Source organism: Plectropomus leopardus, chromosome 6 (genome assembly GCF_008729295.1).
Source record: "Plectropomus leopardus isolate mb chromosome 6, YSFRI_Pleo_2.0, whole genome shotgun sequence".
Taxonomy (NCBI): Eukaryota; Metazoa; Chordata; class Actinopteri; order Perciformes; family Serranidae; genus Plectropomus; species Plectropomus leopardus.
Genome location: NC_056468.1, coordinates 10357987 through 10382324, shown reverse-complemented (window position 1 = coordinate 10382324; position 24338 = coordinate 10357987). Strand labels below are relative to the sequence as shown.

Below are 24338 nucleotides of genomic sequence, written 5' to 3'. Positions count from 1 at the left end.
TTCACAAACGCATTACATACATATGGACAGACAGAACACCCAAAAACATAATGCCTCCAGCCACCGCTATCGCCGGCATGAAGGCATAAAAATGGAAATTAAGAAAGACAATATTCAGAATGAGGCAGTAATGCAACATTAAAGATGCCAACTGTGCAAATGTGCTTCCAAGAATAATTTTACCACACAAAAAGTATAAATATCTCTGAGGATTATTATAGTAAACCAGCCTGCTCCATATACATATTCTGATTGTTCTCAACCGTGCTGTTTATCATACAGTGTATTCTCACAGGTAACAGTATGGAATATTGTGTAGGCCTGAACCTGAATTACTTTATGATTGTATTAAAACACACACACACCGATTAGAAAAAAAAACACCCCCTACATCTCTCCAAATATTATTTCTACACATTTTTTTCTCATTTACCAAACACCTACAGCTTGGCACAGAAATTACTCATCCAAATAAAGTGCTGTGTCCAAGTTAAATCACAGTTCATAATATCAGTCGAGATGACATCTAGGATGTCTTGCTCAGTGACCTAAAAACACCCTCATACACAGATTTTAAGAACATTCACTGGCATTTCACTCTAAGTGCACCTCTGAAGTTTCCTTTGATCTAATTCAAAGGGAGAAAAGAACTTGCCCTCCGGGGACCTACTTCCACTTTCTTCACTAATCTTGTTTGGTTGATTACACGGAAGTCAAGCGCTTTGTGCAAAGTGCTCATTAGTCCTGAAGTAAACAGCACCCTGTGCTTCTTTCTGTTTCCCTATAAACAAACCGAACCTCCAAATGTCTGGACTGTTGAAACTGATCAAATAACCTTAATTCTTTCTGACAAATTCAGACGTGTTTGCGATTTTCAAAATGATCCTGTATTTATGACTAATACAATAAACTTTATCACCTTTTATATGAAAGGAAATAAACAAAGCAAAGACTCTTTAATCTTTATCTTTTAATTACATTACTTAATTATTTGGTTTTAATATAAAATACAAGATATAACTTACAAATAAAAAAGAATGATCTGTATCAAAATGAACACGGGTGCTCTTGAAATAACATCATCCAAGAGTCCTACTTTGTAGCATGACTTTTATCACAATTAATATTTCAGTCATCATACACCGTGATCATGATAAATACAATATATTCAATAAGTTAAGGTTTCATATGAAATATCAACAAGGCACTTTTATAAGGTTGCTAACTTAGAGTTTTCTAATGAAGCGTTGAATTCAATTCCAGCGATGCTTACATATATATATATATATATATATATATTTTTACAATTTTCTATTTGTAAAGGACTCCTGAGCTGCACTCCCAGCTAAGTAATCTGGTGCTCTAAGACCTCACCCCTCCCCCCCACCTATCCCCCCCGGTGTATGTTGTTTCCTCCGTGTAGCTCAGCTGCTGCAGCTCTACATGTAAGTCTTAAGGAATACATGACCATTGTGATCTCAATAAGTATGTCACTTATGAACTGCGTAGCAAAATGAGTCACGAACATACAAAATGCAAGACACTCAGCTGTGAAAGGCCACATGGACCCAAAGGTTTCCAGGTAGCCAACAAAAATAGAGATACATATATATATATATATATATATATATTTTTTTACAATTTTCTATTTGTAAAGGACTCCTGAGCTGCAGTAGTTTTACATTCAATTCACATGAAATATAGTAAATACACAAGAGGACAAGAGGACATAAGGAGCATACACTTGAACATGTAAACACAAATCATACAATCACTTTATGAAGAGAATTGTCACAACATCTTTTAAATATTAAAGCACTGTTTTTGTCATTTTGGGAAATAAAACGCTTAATAATATTCCTGTTAAGAAGATGGGGGATAAGATAGATGTCACTCTAATGTCTGTATGCTAAAATATGAAGCTGCAGCCAGGCAGACTGGTTAGCTTAGCTTAGCACAACGACTTGGAGCAAAGGGAAACAGCTAGCCTGGCTTCAGTCCAAAAGCAACAAAACCAGCTAATGATCATCTCTAAGGGTCACATACCTTATCTTGTATCTTGTTTGTTCAATCTGTACGCAATCATAATTGTAATATAGCACAATGTGGTTTTAACAAGGGGACTCAGTGCCAGAAGATGTGGCCTTCCGGAGCTTCCGTTAGCTTTGCCTGGCAATCTGACAATAACAACAAGACTCCAGGAAATCACTGCACCTGGCCAAGAAACTGTTTGGCACGTATACAACAACACCCCCCCCCCCCCACCATCCCCCCCCCCCCCCCCCCCAACAATTAAACCTGTAACGTGCCATATTTGTTACTTTTGACAGACCTTGGCTAGCCGCTTTCTCTTTCGAGTCGTTATGCTAAGCTAAGCTATCTGGCTGCTGGTAGCTTCATATGTATCGTACGAGCATGAGAGGTATCAATCTTTTCATGAAACTCTGGGCCAGAAAACAAAATGAGTTTCTTTTCAAAAATGACCTTTACAGTCATTAGACCAGGAGATGTCTGAGAGCGATACTTAACATGAAAAAAAAAAAAAAAAAAAAGCAACAATACAGAATGCACACCAGTGTATAAATCTGATGTGCTGTCACTGTTCATTATATCACCGTTAAGAGAAAGGGATGTGTGCTGACAGGATGCTTTGTTCTTGCTGTACAGAAGTGCTCCAGAACAGTGTATCATGAGGTCTGATGTTACTGGTGCAAAGTGGATCACACACACATTACACTCCAGTGTGGTCAGAGATCCTCTCTGTAATGTGTTGGATAGTGAAGTGACTTATTATCGTCTTATTATGAAGCTTCAGTTTCATCACTACAGTAGCTGACTCCCGTGAGGGCGCGACTCATTAAATCCATCACTCAAAGACTCAACTATTATGATGAGCAAAAGGAGTAAACCTGCGACCCCACACATGGCAAGGCACAGAAGTTTCTGTCAAAAAGAGAAGGAAAGAGGAGTCAGAACTGTTATATATCGTTTAAACCAGCGATGTTCAACACGCCTCGCCTGGGGCCCCACTTTTGCAAAATGACAGGAGGCCAGGGGCCAATCCATAAAAAAACATTAATAACACATATCACTAAATGAATTGCCTTACGGCAATCTGCTGTCCTCAGTCATCTTTGCTAAGAGGCAAAACCAGCTGCAGCGGCTCCACATAGGTTAGATGCACGCAGGACTGATTCTAAGATTATATGTGTATTATTGATTACTATTTTACTATATAATTCTTATTTTAAATATGATGGTTATTGTTTGGTTTTTTTGTGATTATCATGATATTTTTCTCTAAGCATATTTATTTGTTTCTTTGTCTGTCAAATGTTTGTTTTTTCTAAGATTGAGAACATTTGGGGTATCGCCAGATGGGGCTCCAGGCTATCTTCCCTGGTCTGTTTTTTTTTTTTTTTAATAATAAACAAGCTCTATTTTATGTTTTTTAGTGCACCCTGACAGCTTCAAAGTACAAAAAAATTCCCAGAGTGAATGAATTTAGTTTCATTACATACCATTATTGCTGTTGCATCTCTCCCCCTCTCTTCCTCTCTCTCTTTCTCTTTTCTTTTTGTCAATATTGAACTTTGATTGTTATTTATGACATCTATTGCACGTCTGTCCGTCCTGGAAGAGGGATCCCTCCTCAGTTGCTCTTCCTGAGGTTTCTACCATTTTTTTCCCCTGTTACAGGTTTTTTTTTTGGGGGGACGGGTTTCTTCAGACGATGTGAGGGTCCTAAGGGCAGAGGGATGTCGTATGATGTAAAGCCCCCTAAGACAAACTGTGTTTTGTGATAACGGGCTTTATAAATAACACTGACTTGACTTGAATCAGACAGTGGTCAGTGGGCCACTTGGCACCCAAAATCTGGCCTGCGGGTTGTAAATCAAGTATCTCTGCTTTAAACCATTCCACAGTTCAAACTAGTAAATGAATTCATGGATAAATGGATAGATGAAAGAATGTTGTGTTAAGGAGTGTAAGTTGTTGGATGTGCGTAGTGGTTACCTCACATAGTCATCACAGCAGTTCTCATACAGGAGGTTTGGTTTAGTCCGACAGACAGGCCAACAATTAGTGCAATGACAGCAAGCAGGATCAACAGTGCAAAGGCAAGGATAATGTATTTCTGCCAAGTGAAGGAGAGGGTGTTATTTGAAGTCCAATTAAACGGAAGGACAGCGTTAAAAACATTTACCAGAACACCAACACATTCATGTCTTGTATAACTGACATTTACAGATGTTTTTATTCGTGACAATTTAGCAACACATATTTGAAAGGAATACATACCTCCTGGGATTTTTTCTGGTATCGCACTGCTTTTTTTTTTTTGGTCTCTTCCTTTGCACTGCAAATGTATTCTGCTGCATTGGAAACATTCTTTTCATCGTTGTTAACCATTATCCCCCTGTTAATTACAGAGAAAGAATTTTGTCTTGACTCAAGTAACAAAGTGGCTACATACTTGTACACTTGTGAGATTACAGATACAAATCACAAAGTAGAAGAAAACTATTAGATGTTTACCATTAAGACAAGATTTTCGGATTGACATGGAGTTGCTTTGGCTTATGAACCTTTTTGGTTACACTTTAGCTGTTACCTGAGTTTCTACCAGCATTGCCATGTCCATGAACATCGCATTTGGAGCTCTCTGATGCCCTCGACTCCAGCCGCATGATGTCCTGGTGACGAGACTCTATCTCGTTTAAGGCCTGTCGTGTGATCTGGGAATCAGAAATTATCTGCGGGAGAAAGACATGAGAGAACTTTTTAAAAAAAAAGAAAAAAAAAAAAAAAGATCAGGAAACAGCAAAACTAATGCTCCCAGCTGTGTGTGTGTGTAGAGAGAGAAAAAGGCCTGGTGGTGCACTACCCCACCCCCACATGATTTAGCCTTCTAACCACTAGGATGTCAGTGACAGCGAGTAATATCAGTTTTTTTGTACTGGTAGAGTAAGGCATGAGGCAAACTTACATCAGATGTGAAGATAGATGGATTTCCACTTTCTGGAAACATGCCCTCTAATTCTTCATTTGTAGTCACTTTCTTCCAGCTACAATAACAAACAGAAGGCAATGATTATCCAATGGTTTCATCACCTCATGATGAAAACCACTTGTGACAAGGAAAGAAAATACGAGCCTGGGCTCCTGACATGCTAGTTTCTTAAAAACTGTCCTGAATTGTTTTGCCCTCAGCCAGCCCCCTGAATTTTTTTTATAAAGTTTTATATCTTGATAAAATTTTCTCTAATTAAGAAAATATGAAATACAATTTTACGTTGTTGTTGTTAGCAGCAAGACAACTCTGACAGCAGTTATTTTTTTCTCAAAGTCTGTGTGTGTGTGTTCATTGAGGCATTTTTGTGATCCAAGCGGACACCAGTTGTACTGGGAATGACTGTCAGTCATTTTAAGAGTTTGCAACGTGTTTATATGTCTGTCTCTTAGAAGATTTCGTCAATGTAATAACTTGGCAATTGTGCAAAATTGCAGTCACAAAACTGCACAAAAGTGTGTAACTGAGTTTGAAATGAAGGTCAAGTTCAGGATGTTGGGTGTGGTCTTAAGAAGGGGACTGTAAGTAGAGGGTTAGGAAGTAGGAAAGGAGGGGATATTGGCCCCTCTGCTTTTTTCACTGACTCACATCAATTTTGCTGGTGTGTAGTTCAGATCATAATCAAGACCAAGTTCAAAGATGGATGTGGTCAGAGCAGGGGTGCCCGAAGTATGGGGGTAAGAAGTAACATTGATTGATAACATGAAAACCTTGAATTTAGGTTGAAGTGTTTTATGGAGAAGTTGTTAAATACTTCTTGGGTGTAATGACCTTTAAGTAAGACTGGGACCCTATCTAAAGATTGCCTCAGGCCATTTTTTTAAAATACAGAAATTATAGTTCCCAAACACCCAGAAACTGGCATATACACGTGATTGTGGTTTCTTGATATTTGAGAAAATACGATATAATTTACAGGTCTGTAAAGATTTTATGGTGAAAAGGATGCAGCTAGCTTGTTAGGAGAAAATTTAAGTTGTGATATGCACTTTCATATCTTGTTCTGGACCTTAGATTCAGTATCTATCATTAAAATATGGAAGGCCAGTGGACGGAGCTCTTTTGATCCATTATTAACAGAAGACTATTCATGCCTAACAATTTGGTTATGGTTTACGCAGCAGTGTATGACCAAAAGATTAATTATCTGACGCAAGCTATTGTAATTGCACTGTAAGATCTGACAAGTTGATCTTTCCTAAAAAAATCTTGGAAACCAACTGCCTTGAAAAAAGTTAAGTAAATACAACTGTTAGTCTCAATTTATTTTTATTTTATGTATAATTTTAAGTTTACTTAATTCTAGCAATATTCAATTAATTTTGCTAAGTTGTTACAATGTAAAAATGACAAGTTAAATAACCTCCTTTTTTTTAAAGTGTTAGCAACTTCAGTAAACCATGTAAGTCTGACTGAACTTGATCATCACAAGAGGATTTTGCCAATGATGAAGTTAGGAGATATGCCAGTTCTGCCCGCCTCCATCCTTAACATTTTTAAGGAAAATACAAATATTACTGACTATTTATGCAACCGGGAGAATACAGATATATAGCACAGTATGCTTGGCTTACTGAAGCTGCTAAAACTTGAAAAGACTGATTTGATTAAACTTGTCTTTGCATAACAAGTAGATCCAACGTAAAGATAAATAAGGATGAATACTTAAGATTTATTTATATTTGCTTCGTTTTTCAAGATCAAACTGTTTCTTAGATTTTTTAAAAGTAAATCTGACAAGTTCACTAAATACCATAAAAATAAAACGATTGCCTAAACATAACTATAAACACATAACGTTACTTAAGATAGTAAACATAACTTAAGACTAATAGCTATGTTTACTTAGCTTTCCTAGGTACATTTTCCTAGATTTTTTAAGTAAAATCATCTTATCAGATTTTATAGTAGCATGCTTGAAAACAATAAAAACACAGTTTTGACATTTATTAGATAAAACTCCCTGAGTAGTGAGTGTTACACTCATGTCAGGATTGTAAACAACAGATGTACATGCTTAGCCTTGGTACATATATATACTGTTGTGTGCTTGATCCCTGGGTAATACATGTCTGGCAGTGCAGTGATGCTGCTGTGTATAAAGCCCACTGTGTGAGGAGAAGAAGCCTCATTGTAGCTCAATCGATTGAGCTGACAGAAAAATAATGTCTGTGTTCGCCACCCAGGGGACACTGTTACAAACACAACGTTGACTTCTCCCCAAGTGGTGACGGATGTATTGTTTAACCCTTTGAAACCTCGATCGACGTAACTTTTCTTATGCTGCGTTCAGATGTCTTTCCCAAGCTATTTAACCATTTGACACCAGAGCAAATGGCTTTGATTTCCCTGAAAAAAAGACATTGAGAAAAGGCAATGTCCAACTTGGCAAGAAATGTTCCACAAATATCAAGATATTAGTAAAAGGTGACAAGAAAATTACCTCAAAATTAGATGAAAAAAAGTAGAACAAAGGGTAGAAAAACACCCAAAAACTAGGGCACTGAACTATATTTAGAATTGCTATAATTTCATATTATGTTACGGGGGGGATATATATATATATATACATATATATATATATATATATATACATATATATAATATGTGTATGTATGTATGTATGTGTATATATATATATATATATATATATATATATATATATATATATATATACATATTATGTTACGGGGGATATATGGATATATATATATATGTCGAATCTTCCCAGGTTTGAAACAGCAAATTAACACAACATTCCAAATGTGAAAAAAACTGATAATGTGTTTAACTGCAAACACACTGACGGTTACTATTAAAGTAAAAATGGCTTTTGTTTTCAAGAACTAGTGTTTGTGGTGTTATAATACTGGATTTTGAATACTAAACATTGATAGGAAAACATGCTGCAATTTAACCACAAATCTCAGTGCAACAGCTGTTAAAGCATTTTCAGTGGACTGCTAATTGAGATAATTCCATGTTTAATTATAGTCAGCTCCTGCGGTGATTTTTGGTTTATTCGTGGATTAAGGGTTGTATTAGTGACTAAGTTTAGAAGTGTCTAAGCAACAAAGGAAGCCAGCAGCCGTCACAGAGAAACAGCTGCTGAAACTCTATAAACAGAAAGCTTTCTTTTCCTGGAGCCATGCCTCCTGTTGTACAACGCCCTCCCTAGAGAGACCGATCTCTGTGCAGGTGCTTACTGTATGTCACGAACCTTTTACACTGACTATTCCTCAGAGAGCCAGAGCCGAACACAACAAAACACACCACCATTACAGCTCTTTAATAGACATCACCCAAAAGTATCACTTCTGTTGTAAATGAATGGTTTAAGCCCACGTCAGCTCAGACTGAAGTCTGTGCGGCAATGTCAAAGACAGATGAACTACTGTTACACAGGCCATTGAGCCCTCTGCCCGTTTCCCGGGCGACGCAAACACAACGAGGCGTCTCCAGTATCAGGCTCTTCCGTCTGCAGTGTGGAGAGCCTCTCATTAATGCTGGCCGCAGGGACTGTGCGAGACAATCCTATTTTTTTGCCTTTCACTATTGTCTCATGTTACTCATGTGCATAATACAATGCACCTGATACACAGTGTTTGCATTTGTTTGTCACTGTAATTCTGAACAGAGATGAACGGATGTGCTCTGAAAAATGGAGAAAAATATCTAGTGGTCTGGTAGCAAAGGCAGACAAGTTAAAACCAATAAGCTTGAATGAATGAAAATAAATCTATATACTTATTTAGTATGTTTTTCACTATGCTAAATCTCCCATTGACTAAATGTAGATCTGTAGATGCTGCTACTTTACACATACTATTATTGCTGGACAGTATTTTCACTCATTCCAGTGGTTTTGTATATCCTATTCTTTTTCCAGAACTATGAGTACAACTGCTGCTTATTTAAAGGGCAACTTTGTTTTGTTTTGTTTCACTTCTTGGACCCTATTTCCTCATGTTTTTGTGTCTAAGGGACTTATGGAGATATTTTTTGAAATTGGTCTAATATTAAGCAAGAGGGCTTCAGATATCAGCTGCAAAACAGGCTGCAATGTAACCACTCCAGGCTATTATGTACCATCAATTTACCTCCACTAGAAGAGCTTGTTTTTTCACTGACTGGCTCAGATTATTTTTCTGAGTGTCTGACAACAATATGAAAATTATCCCAACTGAGATAGACCTTTCTGTTAAAGTGCAAGATCCTTTTTGTTTCACTAGAAAAAGCCAAAATTGCCAAATCCATTTTAGCATATTTTTTCCATCTAACTGGGCAAATTTAGGGTTTATTTAAAAAAAAAAAAAAAAAAAAAAAGAGTTGGTGACTGTTGAAGCAGTGACAAGATGAACCAAGACGGTTTTTGATGGTTTTATTTTGTTGCTATCGACACTTGAATGAAGTGTGTTTTATGATGATGCTAAAATTACTGTTCATTTAAATGGAGTCTGGTCGGTTTGGTGATATGGTGACATACCTGCCCCAAGTAGTTACATTGTAGCTGCCGGTTGCAGTGCTCTCTCTAAATAATGGACCAGTTTCAAAAACTGTTCTTGCCATTAGTTAATCAGACAAAAAACATGGAAAAATTGGGTCCAAGTTGAAAAGTACTTAAGTTACCCTTTAACCATTTCAAACCTGGAGCAACATCACTTTTCTTTTTTAGACGCCTTTCACAAATATTTAACCCTTTTACTCTGAGCAAATTGGTGTGATTTCTTTCAAAAACTTGGGAAAGAAGGCAATAAGCAACTTGGTAAAAAGTGATCAAGAAATTAGTAGATGTGGAAATTATTTTTAAAAAGCTGGGGAAAAAATGCCTAGGGAAAAGATAAAAAGCCCAGGGAAAAACATATTTATAATTATCATAATTACATAATTAAAATTATAAACTTAAACTTTTTTTTCTTTTTGATTCGTTTTATTTGACTAATTTTCAGGTAATTGTTGTGTACTTGAACTAATTTCCAAATAGTTTTTGGTCATTTCTTCTTTCGTTACTCATTGCCTTCTTCCCATGATTTTGAAAGAAGTCGAGCCAATTTGCTCAGATTTCAAAGGGTTAAGTTCCATCAAAACTAACAAAACATTTTTTTTAAAAACTGTGTTAAGATGTGATCAATTGTGACTTTGGTTTGTGCAAAAGAAAACTCTGACATCTTGAAGAAACCTGAAAAAAGCCTGCCCTGCTGCTGGTATGTGTTTAACAACAGTGAGGTTAGTGTTCAGAGAGGCAGAGAGGAAACCGGCGTGGTCTGTTTCCTGGATCCTGTCCTAACACAGCTCCAAAGTTTTATTTGCCACTCTTTTATCTCGACATTTACAAATCATGACCGTGCAACCGAATTCAAGACACTGATGTGTTAATAAAAGGGAGTATTTCCTGTTTGCAATAGCAATTTACATTACTTTAAAGCTTCAAAGACACTCTGTAAATACAACTCATAATTCCTGGGCCTCAAGAGGGTTCAGAGGGTCCATTATTTTTCACTTACTTATCTCTAGCTGTCTCTGGATCCTTCCTTTGCTTCTTTCCCGAAAGGACACTTGAGTCTCATTGTACTGGGTCATGACCTCCACAAACTTCCTGGACAGTACCGTGTGCTGAGGACAAGTGAAGACACAAGGACAGAAGGTGAGACTGCAGCTATTTCAGACTGCAGACTTTTAATACTCCACAAAGCTGTTCTGGACAAGATACTTACACTGCTGGAATTAAAAGCATGATTTAAAGGGTAGTCCTCTGTGAGGTTGAAAACTGCACTCAAACAAATGAATGCAAAGAAGCCAATCTATAAACGCATCTTGCAAAACAGAGATAGTGGCAGGTAAAGTTAACTTTTTCCCGCTTTTATATTTGTGTACAACTGACATATCGCTGATGAAGTCGTATATGAACAAGACAGATAACATTCAGTGGCAGATGAAGCACCTGAAAGTCACACTGAGATACGTATGATACGATACGATACGATACGATACGATACGATACGATACGATACGATACGATGCGTTTTTCCGTAGCTTTTTTCTTTTTACCCTAGACATTTTTTCCCTAGCTTCTGTAAAATAATTTTCTAAAGCTACTAATTTCTTGCAATTTGTGGTACATTTCTTGACTAAAAGTCTTAAAGTATCTGATATGTACCGTACTTAAGTATCAAAAGCAATTTTATGTTATTAAATGTAGATGAGTATTTAAAGTAAACATACAAGTAAATACTGGTAATAAAAAAACAAGCTGTCAGAATTCTGACATTTACTTCTTCATAAAACACACCGCCTTAAAAATGGAGCGTTCATTACACCTGAAAAAAAAAAACATGTTCTAGTCATGACTTAAAGGATTTAAACTAACGTGTTTGGAGGGGAATGTAGGGTCATAAAAGTATCCATTTTATTTAAGAAAATGTAGTTAAGTAAACGTGAAAGTTGACAAACACAAAAATGCATGCAAAGTACAGATACTCCCAAAAAATACTTAAGTACTGTAACGAAGTATTACTAATTTGTTGCATTACACATCTGGTAACATCTCTGAGAGGAGTTTTGAGTAATCACTCTGTTTCCTAACCTGTGTTTTCTGGATCCTGAAGTCAACAGATGCTCTGTTAGCCACATCATCTTTGGGCATACTTTGCTCCATGGCTTCAGAGGGAGAGAGTTATGATACAACATTAAACAACAGCAGACAACATCATCTTTTGTGCAGCGTAGTCAATAAATAAGTGGGACAACCACGTCATGGTTCAACTCACATTTTAACTTTGTTCGCACTACGTTGGCATTCCCTTTGATATCGTTGGTCAGCGCATCCAGTTGTTCCTTTGTCCCTTCACACAGACACAAACAGGGAAACACGTCAGACTCAGTTTGTTGATGAGGAAAAAATCATGTCATCCAGCTAATCACTGCGCCGCTCTCTCCAGTAAATATTGAATTTACTGTGATTTCATCTTGTAACTTGGCAACAACCCTGTGGCAATATCACAGAGGTCACACACAGCACAAAGCTCTTTGTTTCTTTCCCTGGTGACCATTTCCACGTCGAGGATCTTAAAACACTGTACTGTGTTACATTAAACATAATCACTGATGATGCCATGGCACTGTAGACTGGCTCTTTGTCTTGCATCGTCCTCAGGCTCACACACTGAGCAAAAGCCAGGAACTGAGTACATCCAGAAATAACACTGTTCTTGTTATTATAAAGCTTTAAATAATTTGAAATGCTTTGAAACTGTATCTGATTTGTAAGATAGGATTTACACCAAATACTGGTGCCTTCAAACGTTTGTGAATAACAACATATTTAACCCTTTGAAACCTGGACAATTTGGTTTAAATTCCTACAAATACAAGGGAAGAAGGCAGTGAGCAATGAAAGAAGAAATGACCCAAATATTTGTAAATAAATAGAAAAAATAAATTTAAAAAAAGACAGAAGAAAGTAAAAAGGCAAGACAATGACCTGGAAAATGCTTGAAAATTCAAATAATTCTGAAACATAATTTCAAATATGTACAATAGGATATGATGCAAAAAGACATGACAAGCTATGGTATGATACACTTAATTGTCCCCATAGGGCAATTTGTCTTGAATGAATTTATCATATTTATGAATATAGTTTTTCCATAGCTTTTTTCTTTTTTCCACAACATTTTTTCCCTCGCTTTTTTAAAAATAATTTTATAAATCTACTAATTTCTTGCAATTTGTGGTACATTTCTCACCAGGTGGCTCAGTCTTTTTTTTTTTTTTTTTTTTTTTACCACGTTTTGAAAAGAAGTCACACCAATCTGCTCAGGGTTGTGAAAGGCGTCTGAAAACAGAAAGTGAAGAGGCTCCACGTTTCAAAGGGTTAAATCCTTGACGTTTAAAAAGTTCCTGTTGGAGACCAAACTACAATGGTTTGTGACTTCTGGGGGCAAAAGGGAGCCGTTTCCTTCACAGGTTTCCGGCCGGGCAGCCATTCATTCACAATGAGAAAGAAAATGTAACAAAGGAAGTGAGATATTTTCACTCTGTGCCTCAAAAGAAAAACTACAGCCAAGCAGCTCTCAATACGACAGAATAAGACATAAAATATTCAGACATTCAAATGCTGTGTCTCCATCCTAATTCTTTATATGGACATACATAAGGACATACACACTTACTGTCATCTGGGTTGGGTGCAGACAGAATCATGCTGTGCATCTTCCTCACCTCCTCCACTTGGTAGGCGATCTTATCAATGAGTCCTCTGACTTCTTCCACCTAAATTAATCAATAACAAGTATCTTCAGTTGTCTCCTAACCTGTGCACATCCTGGAAGTTGCAGTGATACCCACCCTTCTGAAAAAGCTCTCCATGAAGCCATCTCTGTCCACTGCGACAGCAACATCCTCCTCTGCTCGTGTCCTACCCTGAAAACAAAATGTGTGACATTTTGTGCAGCCAGGATGGTGTGTATATAATTAAAGCAATAAAAGACACTCACAGCAGTCAGCTCAGCCAGTCGGTCCTTCATTACACCGATCAGCTCGTCTCCTGCCAGGTTTATTCTAGTAAAACACCCGTTGGGTCATCCTCTAAGTCTCCATGTGTAGAGTAACATAAAGCCACCTTACTGAGCGCTGAGACCGAGATGGCTGAATGGAGATGAGAAACACAGCAGGCCTACATTAACAGCGTTATTAGGACGACAGAAATAGGAAGAGAGGACGTTAGGTCAAAAAAAGTTTGAATTATTGCAAAAATGGGTTTAAAAAACAAAAGTAAAGTAAAAGCCCTTCAAAATAAAAGCCTAAAGTGACTGTGTTTCTGGTCAATTCCGTAACTACCCGTAACAGATCCAGAGTATCTCTTTCACTGGGATACGCCTTCTCTCACTCTCCCTCCCTCTTTCTTTTCCTCCTTCCGCCTCAGGGGGAGAAACTAGTCCACCCTCAATTAAATTTGATCGGACCATGATGATAAACAAACCAAATGAATGTAATCCTATTATATTTCCGCAAGGGTAGAAAGTAGAAAGGAAATATTATATCACCTCCATTAGGCCTAAAATCCACACCCACGTACCTCTGTGACTCAGAGTCTTTTGGGATTTATGATATGACAACAGATTTTTTTTTATCAGATAGGCTAATGAATAGTAGTTGAAGGCAGACACAACACCAGGCAGTTACACGACAAGGTTCAATAAATAATAGAGGAGCACGACCGGGTGGCCACTAAACTGTTTGCTATTTCACCACGCGGTGGCGCTGTTTACCTTGAAATTAATGTAAATTGGCCTTGGCAGTGTGTGGTGGGACGAGCAGTGTCCCTGATGACTTCCCCACCTGTAGGTATCCTCAAAATTTATCAGCATGACAGAAAGTAACAAGAAAGACCCACTGTGACAGACACAGAACTGTGACCCACAGCTCATTTTAAGAATCTAATGTTGTTGTAGTTTTCAGATGGATTTCAAGTGTGATCTAAAATGTGATCTTTAAGTGTTTGAAATCTTATTAACCAAACCCATCAGGACACTTAAAAAGTTACGATAAGTGTTACTGTATCTGTGCTCCTCCGTTCCGCCTGTCTTTCAGTAAACCGTTACAGAAACCACCCACCCTCAGCAGCACCCCTGTTGTTCCCAAAGACTCCGGGGTGTTGTCCTGTGATTTAACCTAATATCCCAAACTAGCCACGAGACAATATATATTAATACGTATCTTTTATCTTAACAGCATTTGGGTCGCGCAGTGCCGACCCTGATCTCATTCATTCCCCGCGCAATCTCCAATTACGCACAAGTAATGCCATTTACGCAGGGATCCAACGCCCCTCCTCAGAAGATCCAAAAAATGACATCACGTTTTGCAATTCCCACGTTCAGTCCAACGAGCCAGTACGGAGCTTCTCTTTCTCTTTGCAGTTTCCAGATGCAGCCACAGAAACTCAAAGAAACTAGTTCACTGTAGGAAGATCACGGATTACAGTTTTCTGCGTGGAAATTGGGCTTCAGGTTTTTATCATGAGAGGGAAACTTTTGAGGTTTTCCTGCCTCATGCCAGAACACTAAATTACCTTTTTTTTGTTCTTGTGCTGTTACTTTTATTTATATATATTTATATTTCTAAGTTTGGACACATGGACTGATCACAAGTTTTCACATCTTGGAATAATGAGCCACTCCTCCTGGATTCATCTTTATTTGGGGATTAAACAGCTGTTTTAGAGAAGACTATGGTACATTTTCCAAAAGCTATGGAATTGTGTTTGCGAATTCACCTTTTTACGGCTTTTGTCTCCTGTATTAAGGTAAGCTCATAAACACAACTACACTCCTCTCGAATTATAGTCTGATCATCTGTTGCACAGCAGCCTTTAAAAACACTTTTGATTTCTTTACAGGTTTATGCTCAAGTGGTACAACCTGCAAAGCATCCAGGTAGTCATACATTTTTGTACGGGTGGTGTGATTTCTTTCTTTTTTCCAAACAGTTTTAAGTTGCAAAATTTAAATAAAATTACATTATACAGCTGTGTTAACTGTAAAAAAAAAAAAAAAGTGTTTTACCATCTGCATCTACCAACTGCTAAACCAGAGAATGTTATTGATTTGTTTATTATCCTACTCATTAATCAGAACAGTTTGTATAATTTTTACAGCTGTTAGGTTCATTGTTATCAATCTTTTAATCCACCCCCCAAAATCCCAAAAGGAGTGCCAGGAAAATCAATTTTGAGTAATGGGGCACAGCTTGATTGGGGGGAAAGCCCTCTCTGGATACTTGTTTACCCGTGAACTCTCCGTCCAGGCCTGCAGGTGTTGGCCACGGCCTCACATTATTGGCCCCTCGATGCTGTGGACGGAATCCATGAGCTGTGGGACCAGATTGGAAACAGACCAGGTTATGTTAACGGAAGTAACATAAGTATGTGCACACTGTTAAGAAAAATAGACTCTCATGAGAATGCACCACCGGCTAAATGTCTTTGTCTGATTGCTCTCTGCATGGTCTCAAGCTCTTTTTCACCACCCACCTTCTAGCCACATGCTTTTTTTTTTTTTTAAATGTGCTGCTGTGTTCAGAGAGTTTATGTTGTATGTTAGATTTATCATTGAAATTATAGAGTCAGTTTTACAGTACGTTAAGTAACTTTATACTGCAATATTTTAAATACAGGATCACATAAACTGGAGGTGGTAGATCTAAAAAAAAAAAAAAAAGGGAATATTTCAGTAATTTGCATTTTTAAGTTGATTTAAAAACAATTACTTCTTCCACATGCATTGCTGCCATGTTTTCACTACATAGATCAGCACAAGTTTTCATAAAAATGTTAAAGTTGTAGAGGGATCAGGTATAGACTTGAGTATGATGTGTGGAGTCACTGAGTCAAGTAAAAAATCCTCAAGCGGAGAGGAAAAGAGCTGAACCTCTTTGAGCGCTGCCACTGTGCACTCAGCATCACTCCGTCTCATACCTGCACACCACGTCCCTCCCGTTGTCCTCCTCTCACTGTTCTCTTGTGCCCTCTGTTGTGTGTCTATATAGGTATGAATCACTGTTTCTCTCCGTTGTCTTTGTCCAGCTCTCAGAATCCACAACCACACTGTGCTCCCTTCCTCCCATAACTCTTCCTATGTGTATACCAATGACTCTGCCTACACTAACATTTCTGCAACAGTAGGTGAGGATCAATCACTTTTTCCACTCACTGAAATTCATGTGTGCATCACCCACCGCTCCCTGATGTCCTGTTTGCATCTACACACAATTGAGCTCTCTACTTCATCAGTCTTTTGTCCATGCAGCAAGAGAGAAAGAATTCATTTGTTTTTCTCTATTATTGTTCTTTTAGTGGAGGAGTCACCAACTGTAGACATTTTTGGCCCAAAATTAGAAGAAAATCTGTCTTATCATGTCTATATTAGCCTATCAACAGGGCTAAATAAGCATTAATTAATTAAGTTTTATCAGCAGTTTTTATCTGCAGTGGCCTATTTATGATTATTTGGTACTTTAGCTGTACAGGGTTGTTGTTGAAAGCAGTTGAAACTTCCATATTTTCCTCTGGGACTTCTGCTTATCCATAGCTTCATACATAGCCCAGCTAAGGAGACCCAAGACAAGCCACCACAAATCAAGTTTGGCAAAACTGAGAGGAAAAGCGCCGGGCTGTGGATGTATGACACACATTTTAGTTGACGAAATGTTAAGGCTTTTTTTTTAATTTGGTGTATAGTTTGCACATTTTTTTTTCACAACTGGAGGATTAAGTATAATTTAGTCCTACAATAATGTCCATTAGTCCATTCATATATTGATACATGTGCACAACTTTTATAAAGCCCTTTATAAAGCCTTTGTATTATTTTATGAGATACCAAGAAAGCTGTAAAACCATCATGTTCATCTGCTGCGAAAACAATCCAAAACTAGTTGACTATTAAGGGATTTTCGATAATTTGATTTGTTGGATGAAGAAGAGAACTGAGCATTTGGAATATATTGACGAGCAGACATTGTTCATACTTTTCAAGTGAAATATTGCCCTTGATTTGTGCTTTGCCACAGACATTGTTGAGGGAATGGTCAACAAGGGCATCTTTCTGAACGGAGATAACGGCGGGACCTTTCTCCACTTTGGAAACTACCAAAACTCTTGCATTAGTGACCCTACTTGGTGTGGTCCAGAGGGTGAGTGCACTGCATCATTTGGCAATTATTTGCTACCCATTTCAGTCATTTGTATTGAGGTGATTTTTTTCTATCATTTCCTAGGGATTACCTTCTCCTTTTTTTGGAAGAACCATGAAGCAGAGTCCCGTTTTGCTGTAGCCTCTGGAGGGAAAGTTGTCTCTAATGGCTTCTCTGTCTACACCAATCCCTTTGGAGGATATGTTGAGTTTTACACTCGAGGCAACAACCACAGATGGAAGGCCAACATCAAGGTCCCAGGTACTGTATTTATCTTTGTATTTCACAGTGCTCTTTTATTTAAAATTCCCACAGGCATCCATGAGCAGTGTATTTTGGTCTCAGAAATATATATTTTTTGTTTTCAACCATAAATTGTTAATTATGTAATTGCATTCATGGTTTGGTTAACTCAAACCAGATGAAGCTGCAGACAGTTGATTTGGCAAGTGGAGGGTAAATTTCATAAATCTTTTGCTCTTCTGCATTTGCTTTTCTGCTGTGAACTAAACATACAATTATCATGGAGGAGTAATGAGATGCGGTCATTTCCCTCCTAAATACAATAATCTTTGGTGATTAGTAAATGTCAAATTTGAACATAACAGTCAGAGTGTGACCAATGCGCTGAATCCATTCATGAAGATAAAAAATGGATTCAAATGAGATTAAATGATTTGGTAAACTGTTTTGACATTATGGGGAAAAAACATATGAGGCATAACGTGATGTGGAGCTTTTACCGGTCAGTGTTTTGTTCTCAAATGACTTCTGTCATCTTTGTTTTTGTTGCAGTTAGCCAAGGTTGTGTTCATGGGGCATCATCATAACTTGATTTAGATTTGAGTGTTCAGTTACAGAGGATCCAACATCATCTGGTACTCATACAGTGTGACATGTTGAAGTTTAAGGACATCTGTCAGTTCTCTCTCTAGTGTAAGAAAAAGCTTTGCGGGTGATAAACCTCAAGGTGCCCTATGACCAATATAATAATCATTGGAAGCCAAAATGTTACATTTATACTGCTTTAAACACAAAGAAGTGAAAGAGTTGTTAGAGTGTTAAAACATTAAAGTGGGGCTTGGCACATATGGTTTGGATTCAAACCGCAAATGAGATGTGTTTTGGGTGCTTTGCTCTTTTGGTGGAAGTGTTTTCAGATGTGTTGTCTAATGAGACTCCTCTTTCTGTCAGTTTGCTTCAGAGACACAAGGGAAAGTAAGTTCTTTGTAGTGTAAAACTGACTGGAGGAAAGGAGAGAGTTCTTGTGGGGAAACTGGATTGAGGCCTAAGCTATCAGAAAAATGACGAAGACAAAAACACCGTTTTTGTTTAGCAATAGACCTTTTTCATGGTAGACATTTTAACATGCCTTTGGTGGATAAAGCACCTGAAAGTCACACTTGAGTAAAAGTACAGATATCTTACCAGAAAATGACTTTGGTAAAAAAAAATTGAAGTCACCTATTACTTCAGTAAAAGTATCTGATATTTGCTGAACTTAATTATTAAAAGTATTTTTTTGTATCAAATGTACTTAAGTATTGAAAATTAAAGTAGGCTACAGTTAAATTCTGTTAACAAAATAACAAATTGATTTGATTTTCAGAATTATGAAGTTTATGTCTTCAGAACATACACCATGCTTACAAGAAAAGAAAAGGTCTTATGTATAACTTAAAGAATTTAAAGAATAAAATCCAGTTTTCCCTTCAGTCTTCCATTAGTCCCCTCCTCCATTTCTCTCTATTTTGTGGTAAGTAACTAAGATGCTTAGGGGAAATGTAGTGGAGTAAAAGTATACTTTTTTTAAGGAAAAGTAATGGAGTAAACGTGAAAGTTGACTGCAATATAAAAACCCAAGTAGAGTGCAGATATTGACCTAAAATACTTAAGCGCTGTAACTAAGTATTATCCAAGTTACATCACTCCACTGGAAGAAAGCACAGGTGTATCCGATAAAATTAATGATAGCTGCATGCCATTTATGAAAGGCCCTGTCTGGTATTGTGCATGCTGGCTGACTGGAATAGCTTACTGGGACATATATTGGAGCTGGGCCATCGTTAATGTTATCAGTTTCACCTGTGCCTTTTCTGTTATGAAGAGACAAAATCTCCGCTGCGAAAAAGGTCTACTAGCATCATTTTTAGCCATTTTAGCCAAACTAGCTCTCTTCTAGATTAGCAATAACTTTGGTGAATATGCAAAACTATTATTATCAGACTTGGTTGTACCTTGTTTTTAGTATTATTTAACAAAAGTTAACACGCTAGCACTTTAAACTAAGATGGTGAACATGGTAAACCTACCAGAAAAACGCTGGCATTAGCAGTGACGAGCTTGTTAGCATTTTCATTGTAGCATCTTAGCAGGCTGACGTTAGCATTTAGCTCAAAGCGCCGTTGTGCCCCAGAACCGCGAACATGGATGCGGACTGCTATAGCTCAGCCGAAATACAAATATTTCCCGCTTCCAGCCAAATGAAAGGGTTTGCTGCTTTTCTTCGTCATCTATGACAGTAAGCTGAATATATTTGTGTTTTGTTGTTTGGATTGAACAAGCATTTTTGAATTTGTCACATTATGCTCTGGAAAATTAGCATTACAATGGTCACTTACATGATTTTTTTTTTTTTTTTACAAATTAAAGAAATATTAATTAATCAAGAAAACTATTTTCAAAACGAAAATAGTTAACGGTAGCAGAGCTAGAAAAATATGTTGGAAATATTTCACCCTGCTGCAATCAACAGCAAAAATATAAAAAGCCACTCTAATACCTGAATTCATGTATCTTACTCAGTTTTTCTATTTTTTTTTTTTTTTGCTTTAATAGTCCACTTATACTGCTTGAACATTTGCAATGCTTATTATGTGCGCTATTTACAATTACACATTAATCATATTTAAGCTACTGTACAGGACTGGCACAATATCAAAATTCTCACTACACTGTCATGTTCAAAAGAGTTAACGTTAAAGATATTATCGCAATATCTATTGAGGTTTTGAAGAATAAATAAAAAGTAATGATTACAGTAAAACTTTATCTTCAGCTTTGTTTGTGGTTTGTTTTGTCTCTTTTTTGGCAAATGAATTACACTCAAAATACGAGTTCAGGAAGTTGGAGAGAGAGTCTGTAACCATAACTCTACAAAAGAGCAATTACACTTAATGGATATGGAAAAGGCAACCAGATGGCGGTGGGGGAAGGAGACAATATGAGATTGGAGAGAAACAAAGGATTCAAGAGGCCCCGGAATATTTACACAATATTATCATATGTGTATTATTAACATGATACCAGTATTTCATTTTTTTAATATCGCAATTATTGTCAGTATTGGTATATCACAACATCCCTCCTCTATGTTTCCTCTTTCAGGGCCTTACTGGACCCACATTCTCTTCACATGGACGAAAAAGGATGGTCTGAAGGTCTACATCAACGGCACTTTCACTGCTGGTGACCAAGCCGGCAGTGTCTCAGATTATTACGGTGACCCATATCCTGACCTTGTCATCGGAACTGGCAACGACAGAGCTTACGGTCACTACGTAACAGGTGCCTTCGATGAGTTTGTCATATGGGAAAGGGCCCTCTCACCTAACGACATCTTGCTCTACTACAGTGCAGCCACAGGTAGGACATCACGCTCTGCTGTAAAGTATTTACTGCCACTCTGGGACGTGGCGTATCTGTTAAAATGCGTCTCCCCTCTTGACTCTGCACTGGGGAAACACGGTTAAAAAGCAATTTCCTGCCATGTCTCCAAAACATACTATCCACAGCATTCATGCAAAGTGTTTAAACTGTACAAATATCCCTGAAGTCCCTGTCAAATGGCTCTTCTTGCAAAAAACATTTTCCTGACCTTCGACCATCTAAGTGCCACGGCTTACATAGTTCTGCCTTATAAGTATTTAGAAGTGTGCAGAGGCATGTAGGGTCGCGGGGGCAGATCGTTATGATTTAATGTGACAGGTTATAACACACTAGGAAAAAACCCCAGGACTCTTAAGTGTTTTTGTTCTCTTGTTGTTTACCTCCTTTGGTCAGTAGAGTGCCATAAATGGACAAAAACATGTTGACATTTATGAGAATGTAGTAATAATATCATTCTTCTGTGTTATAATTCTTATCACCAAATTTCTGTATGAGAAATGGTCAAAGCCTGTAGAAACAACTTATAGGCTGAATCGCCTTTTGTCGTTGTTCTCCTTTGTGTGTATGGTAAAAGTGTATCAAAAAGTATAGTGTTCACTGTTAGAGCTTAAAATGCTCACAATGAATGAAGCATGTGCTCACTGCCTTGATTTCTTCTCCGAAGTCGTTACCAAAAGCAATATATTCCACAGACCGTTACCAGACGCAAAGAGCCCGACTGTTATGGTTACAGAAAAATATTTTTACTTCTCCAGAGCACACATATAAAATGTTGCATTGAACCAAAGACGAGCAGCAGTAGTCCACACTGATACCTCTAAGGTACATCCATATATGGCGGTTTTCTGGTAGCTAGTTAGTACTGTTTTATTAAAAGATAACAAAGACATTAGCCTTGTACAGAAGCTCGTGGCAGAGCATTATGTGGTTGATTATCCCAGTTTTGTAGAGATTGTAATCTATCTGCTTTCATGACTGGGCATGGTCCAGCCTCATAAACTGTAAGCTGTATGGTGATGAAATCCAGCTACATCAGAGCAGCCCAGCCTGCTCAGGTTCAACCAAGGATATCATAACAAAAATGATTCGCAAATGGGGAAATCCAAGCTAGAAAACTGAACAAAATGCATACACATCACAAGTTTGATTCCTGCATGGATGAATTACTAAATGGCTTTACTGTTCACAGGCCTCAGGGCTCAAAGTGTCAGCCCCCCCCTGGTCTTCACCTGTCACTGGAAGAGACACATACTAACCTGTAGAGACACAGAAAAACTACAAGGAGATGCAAAACTGCTGCAAATAGACATCAAGAGACTCATAATATCTAAGAAAAAGGGAGGAATGAACCTAAAGCTATACAAAAGACTCGACTACTAAAAGGGGCAAAACAATTACAGAGGGACAGAACTTAATACAAACATAAAATAAACCACTAAGAGACACAAAAAAACCCATAGAGACACAAAAACAACTACAAAGTGATGCAAAACAGCTGCTAAAGACAAGAGACGACAACAAAAAGGGATAAAGGGACACAAAATGACAGTAAAGAGAGACAAAATCACAAAAAGATGTGTAACAACTACAATGAGACACAAAACAGCAAAAACAACAATAAAGTCTATGTGACTTGCCCCTGTGTTGGACAGGTGGTGGGGCCTTCTGCATGTCTTTGCCCAGGGGCCCATTATCTCATAGTCTGCCCATTTGTTCCTACATATTGTAACGGAGCTTTTTGTATTATCTTTTCCAGGTCAGCCCATAGTTTCTGCCACAACGCCCAGAGTCTCCAAAGAAGTCACTTCAGTTACACCAACAGTTGTAAGTTTGGGCACTGTGACATTGCAACAAAAACAGAGATATAATGCCTTAACATAATTGTGTGAGAATCATCTATTCAGGAATATAGCATCCGTATAAACAATTCACATCCAGTTTGGGGCCCAAACACACACAATGCCAACAGTTAATCTCTTATTGAGCTGCTGCTTCCCTTTAAAGACAGAGGAGCTGGAAAAAAAGGATATTGAGAGCACATGTGACTAGATTAGTCCGGTTTATTAAAGGGGCTTTGGAGGTAGGAAACAGATAAAGAAATAGAAGAAAATGAGCACAGCTGCTCAACACCACACACAAAATGGCTCCCTGTAGGGCACTCGGCTGAAACAGAGCAACACTGAATCACTTGTCCAAAGAGTTTTGAACTTTCAGATTCAAGACTCTCTTTCTTGAACTCATGCAAAACATCCTGTGTATGTTGGATCTCAGTGCTCCTTCGAAAACTGCCTCTTGGTTGTAAACTTCATTTGATGCCTGATGTTTTGTCTCCTCAGAGAGCCACTGAGGTGAGTCCTCCTGTCGTCAGCAGTCAGCTCGATGAGGTCCAAAGCTCCGAGGACCAGCAGTCATTGCCGGTGTTGGGCTTCCTTAAAGTGCTGCCCAATAGGACCATTCCTCACAACACTGCCAACAACCTCACACAGGTTTTGGAGCACAGTCCAACACACACACACATGTTACGCTTGCTTAAACCACTTCACACACGGACACAATGCCCACCCATGTGCATGTGATGCAACAGTTCCGTGATGTTCATTTTCTTCCACCCAGGCTTTTCTCAAAAGTGTGGAAGAAGTGCTCCCCGCTCCAGGACTGCCAGAGGTAAATGAGTTCACACTGTTGTTGTGAAATGTTCAAACATGACATAATGTAACATATGCAATTTGGTGAATACTTTAATCCAAGGCACTTAAGGGACCCGTGAGTTTGAGATTTTAACACTGCATATTTTGGCACAAGTGGTGCCAGCAGCAATAACAGTGCCTGGCAGTGTGCCCCCATACAGGATTACAGTACATGGTCAGATACAGCGGTGCAAATTGTATAAGACTGCACTGCT

At 38.0% G+C, this 24338-nt stretch overlaps 2 protein-coding genes across 2 annotated transcripts in view; one reads left to right on the top strand and one right to left on the bottom strand.

Moving 5' to 3' along the window:
- Nucleotides 1-2823: 2823 nt before the first annotated feature.
- stx2b (syntaxin 2b) lies at nt 2824-13922 on the bottom strand. The gene is given in 13 exon segments (XM_042487783.1): nt 2824-2943; nt 4034-4138; nt 4303-4420; nt 4602-4660; nt 4662-4757; nt 4991-5069; nt 8476-8593; nt 10579-10687; nt 11658-11731; nt 11842-11916; nt 13246-13345; nt 13421-13495; nt 13570-13922. Coding segments are annotated over 13 exon segments (1158 nt in total). The 5' UTR covers nt 13600-13922.
- A 1058-nt stretch (nt 13923-14980) lies between these two features.
- adgrd1 (adhesion G protein-coupled receptor D1) overlaps nt 14981-24338 on the top strand; it is a 37959-nt gene continuing 28601 nt past the window's right edge. The window contains exons 1-9 of the mRNA XM_042487804.1: nt 14981-15380; nt 15474-15510; nt 15881-15997; nt 17645-17767; nt 17852-18028; nt 21155-21412; nt 23193-23260; nt 23773-23922; nt 24050-24100. Of these exons, the coding sequence (XP_042343738.1) occupies nt 15306-15380; nt 15474-15510; nt 15881-15997; nt 17645-17767; nt 17852-18028; nt 21155-21412; nt 23193-23260; nt 23773-23922; nt 24050-24100 (1056 nt within the window). The 5' untranslated portion in view covers nt 14981-15305. The remainder of the gene's footprint in view (nt 15381-15473; nt 15511-15880; nt 15998-17644; nt 17768-17851; nt 18029-21154; nt 21413-23192; nt 23261-23772; nt 23923-24049; nt 24101-24338) is intronic.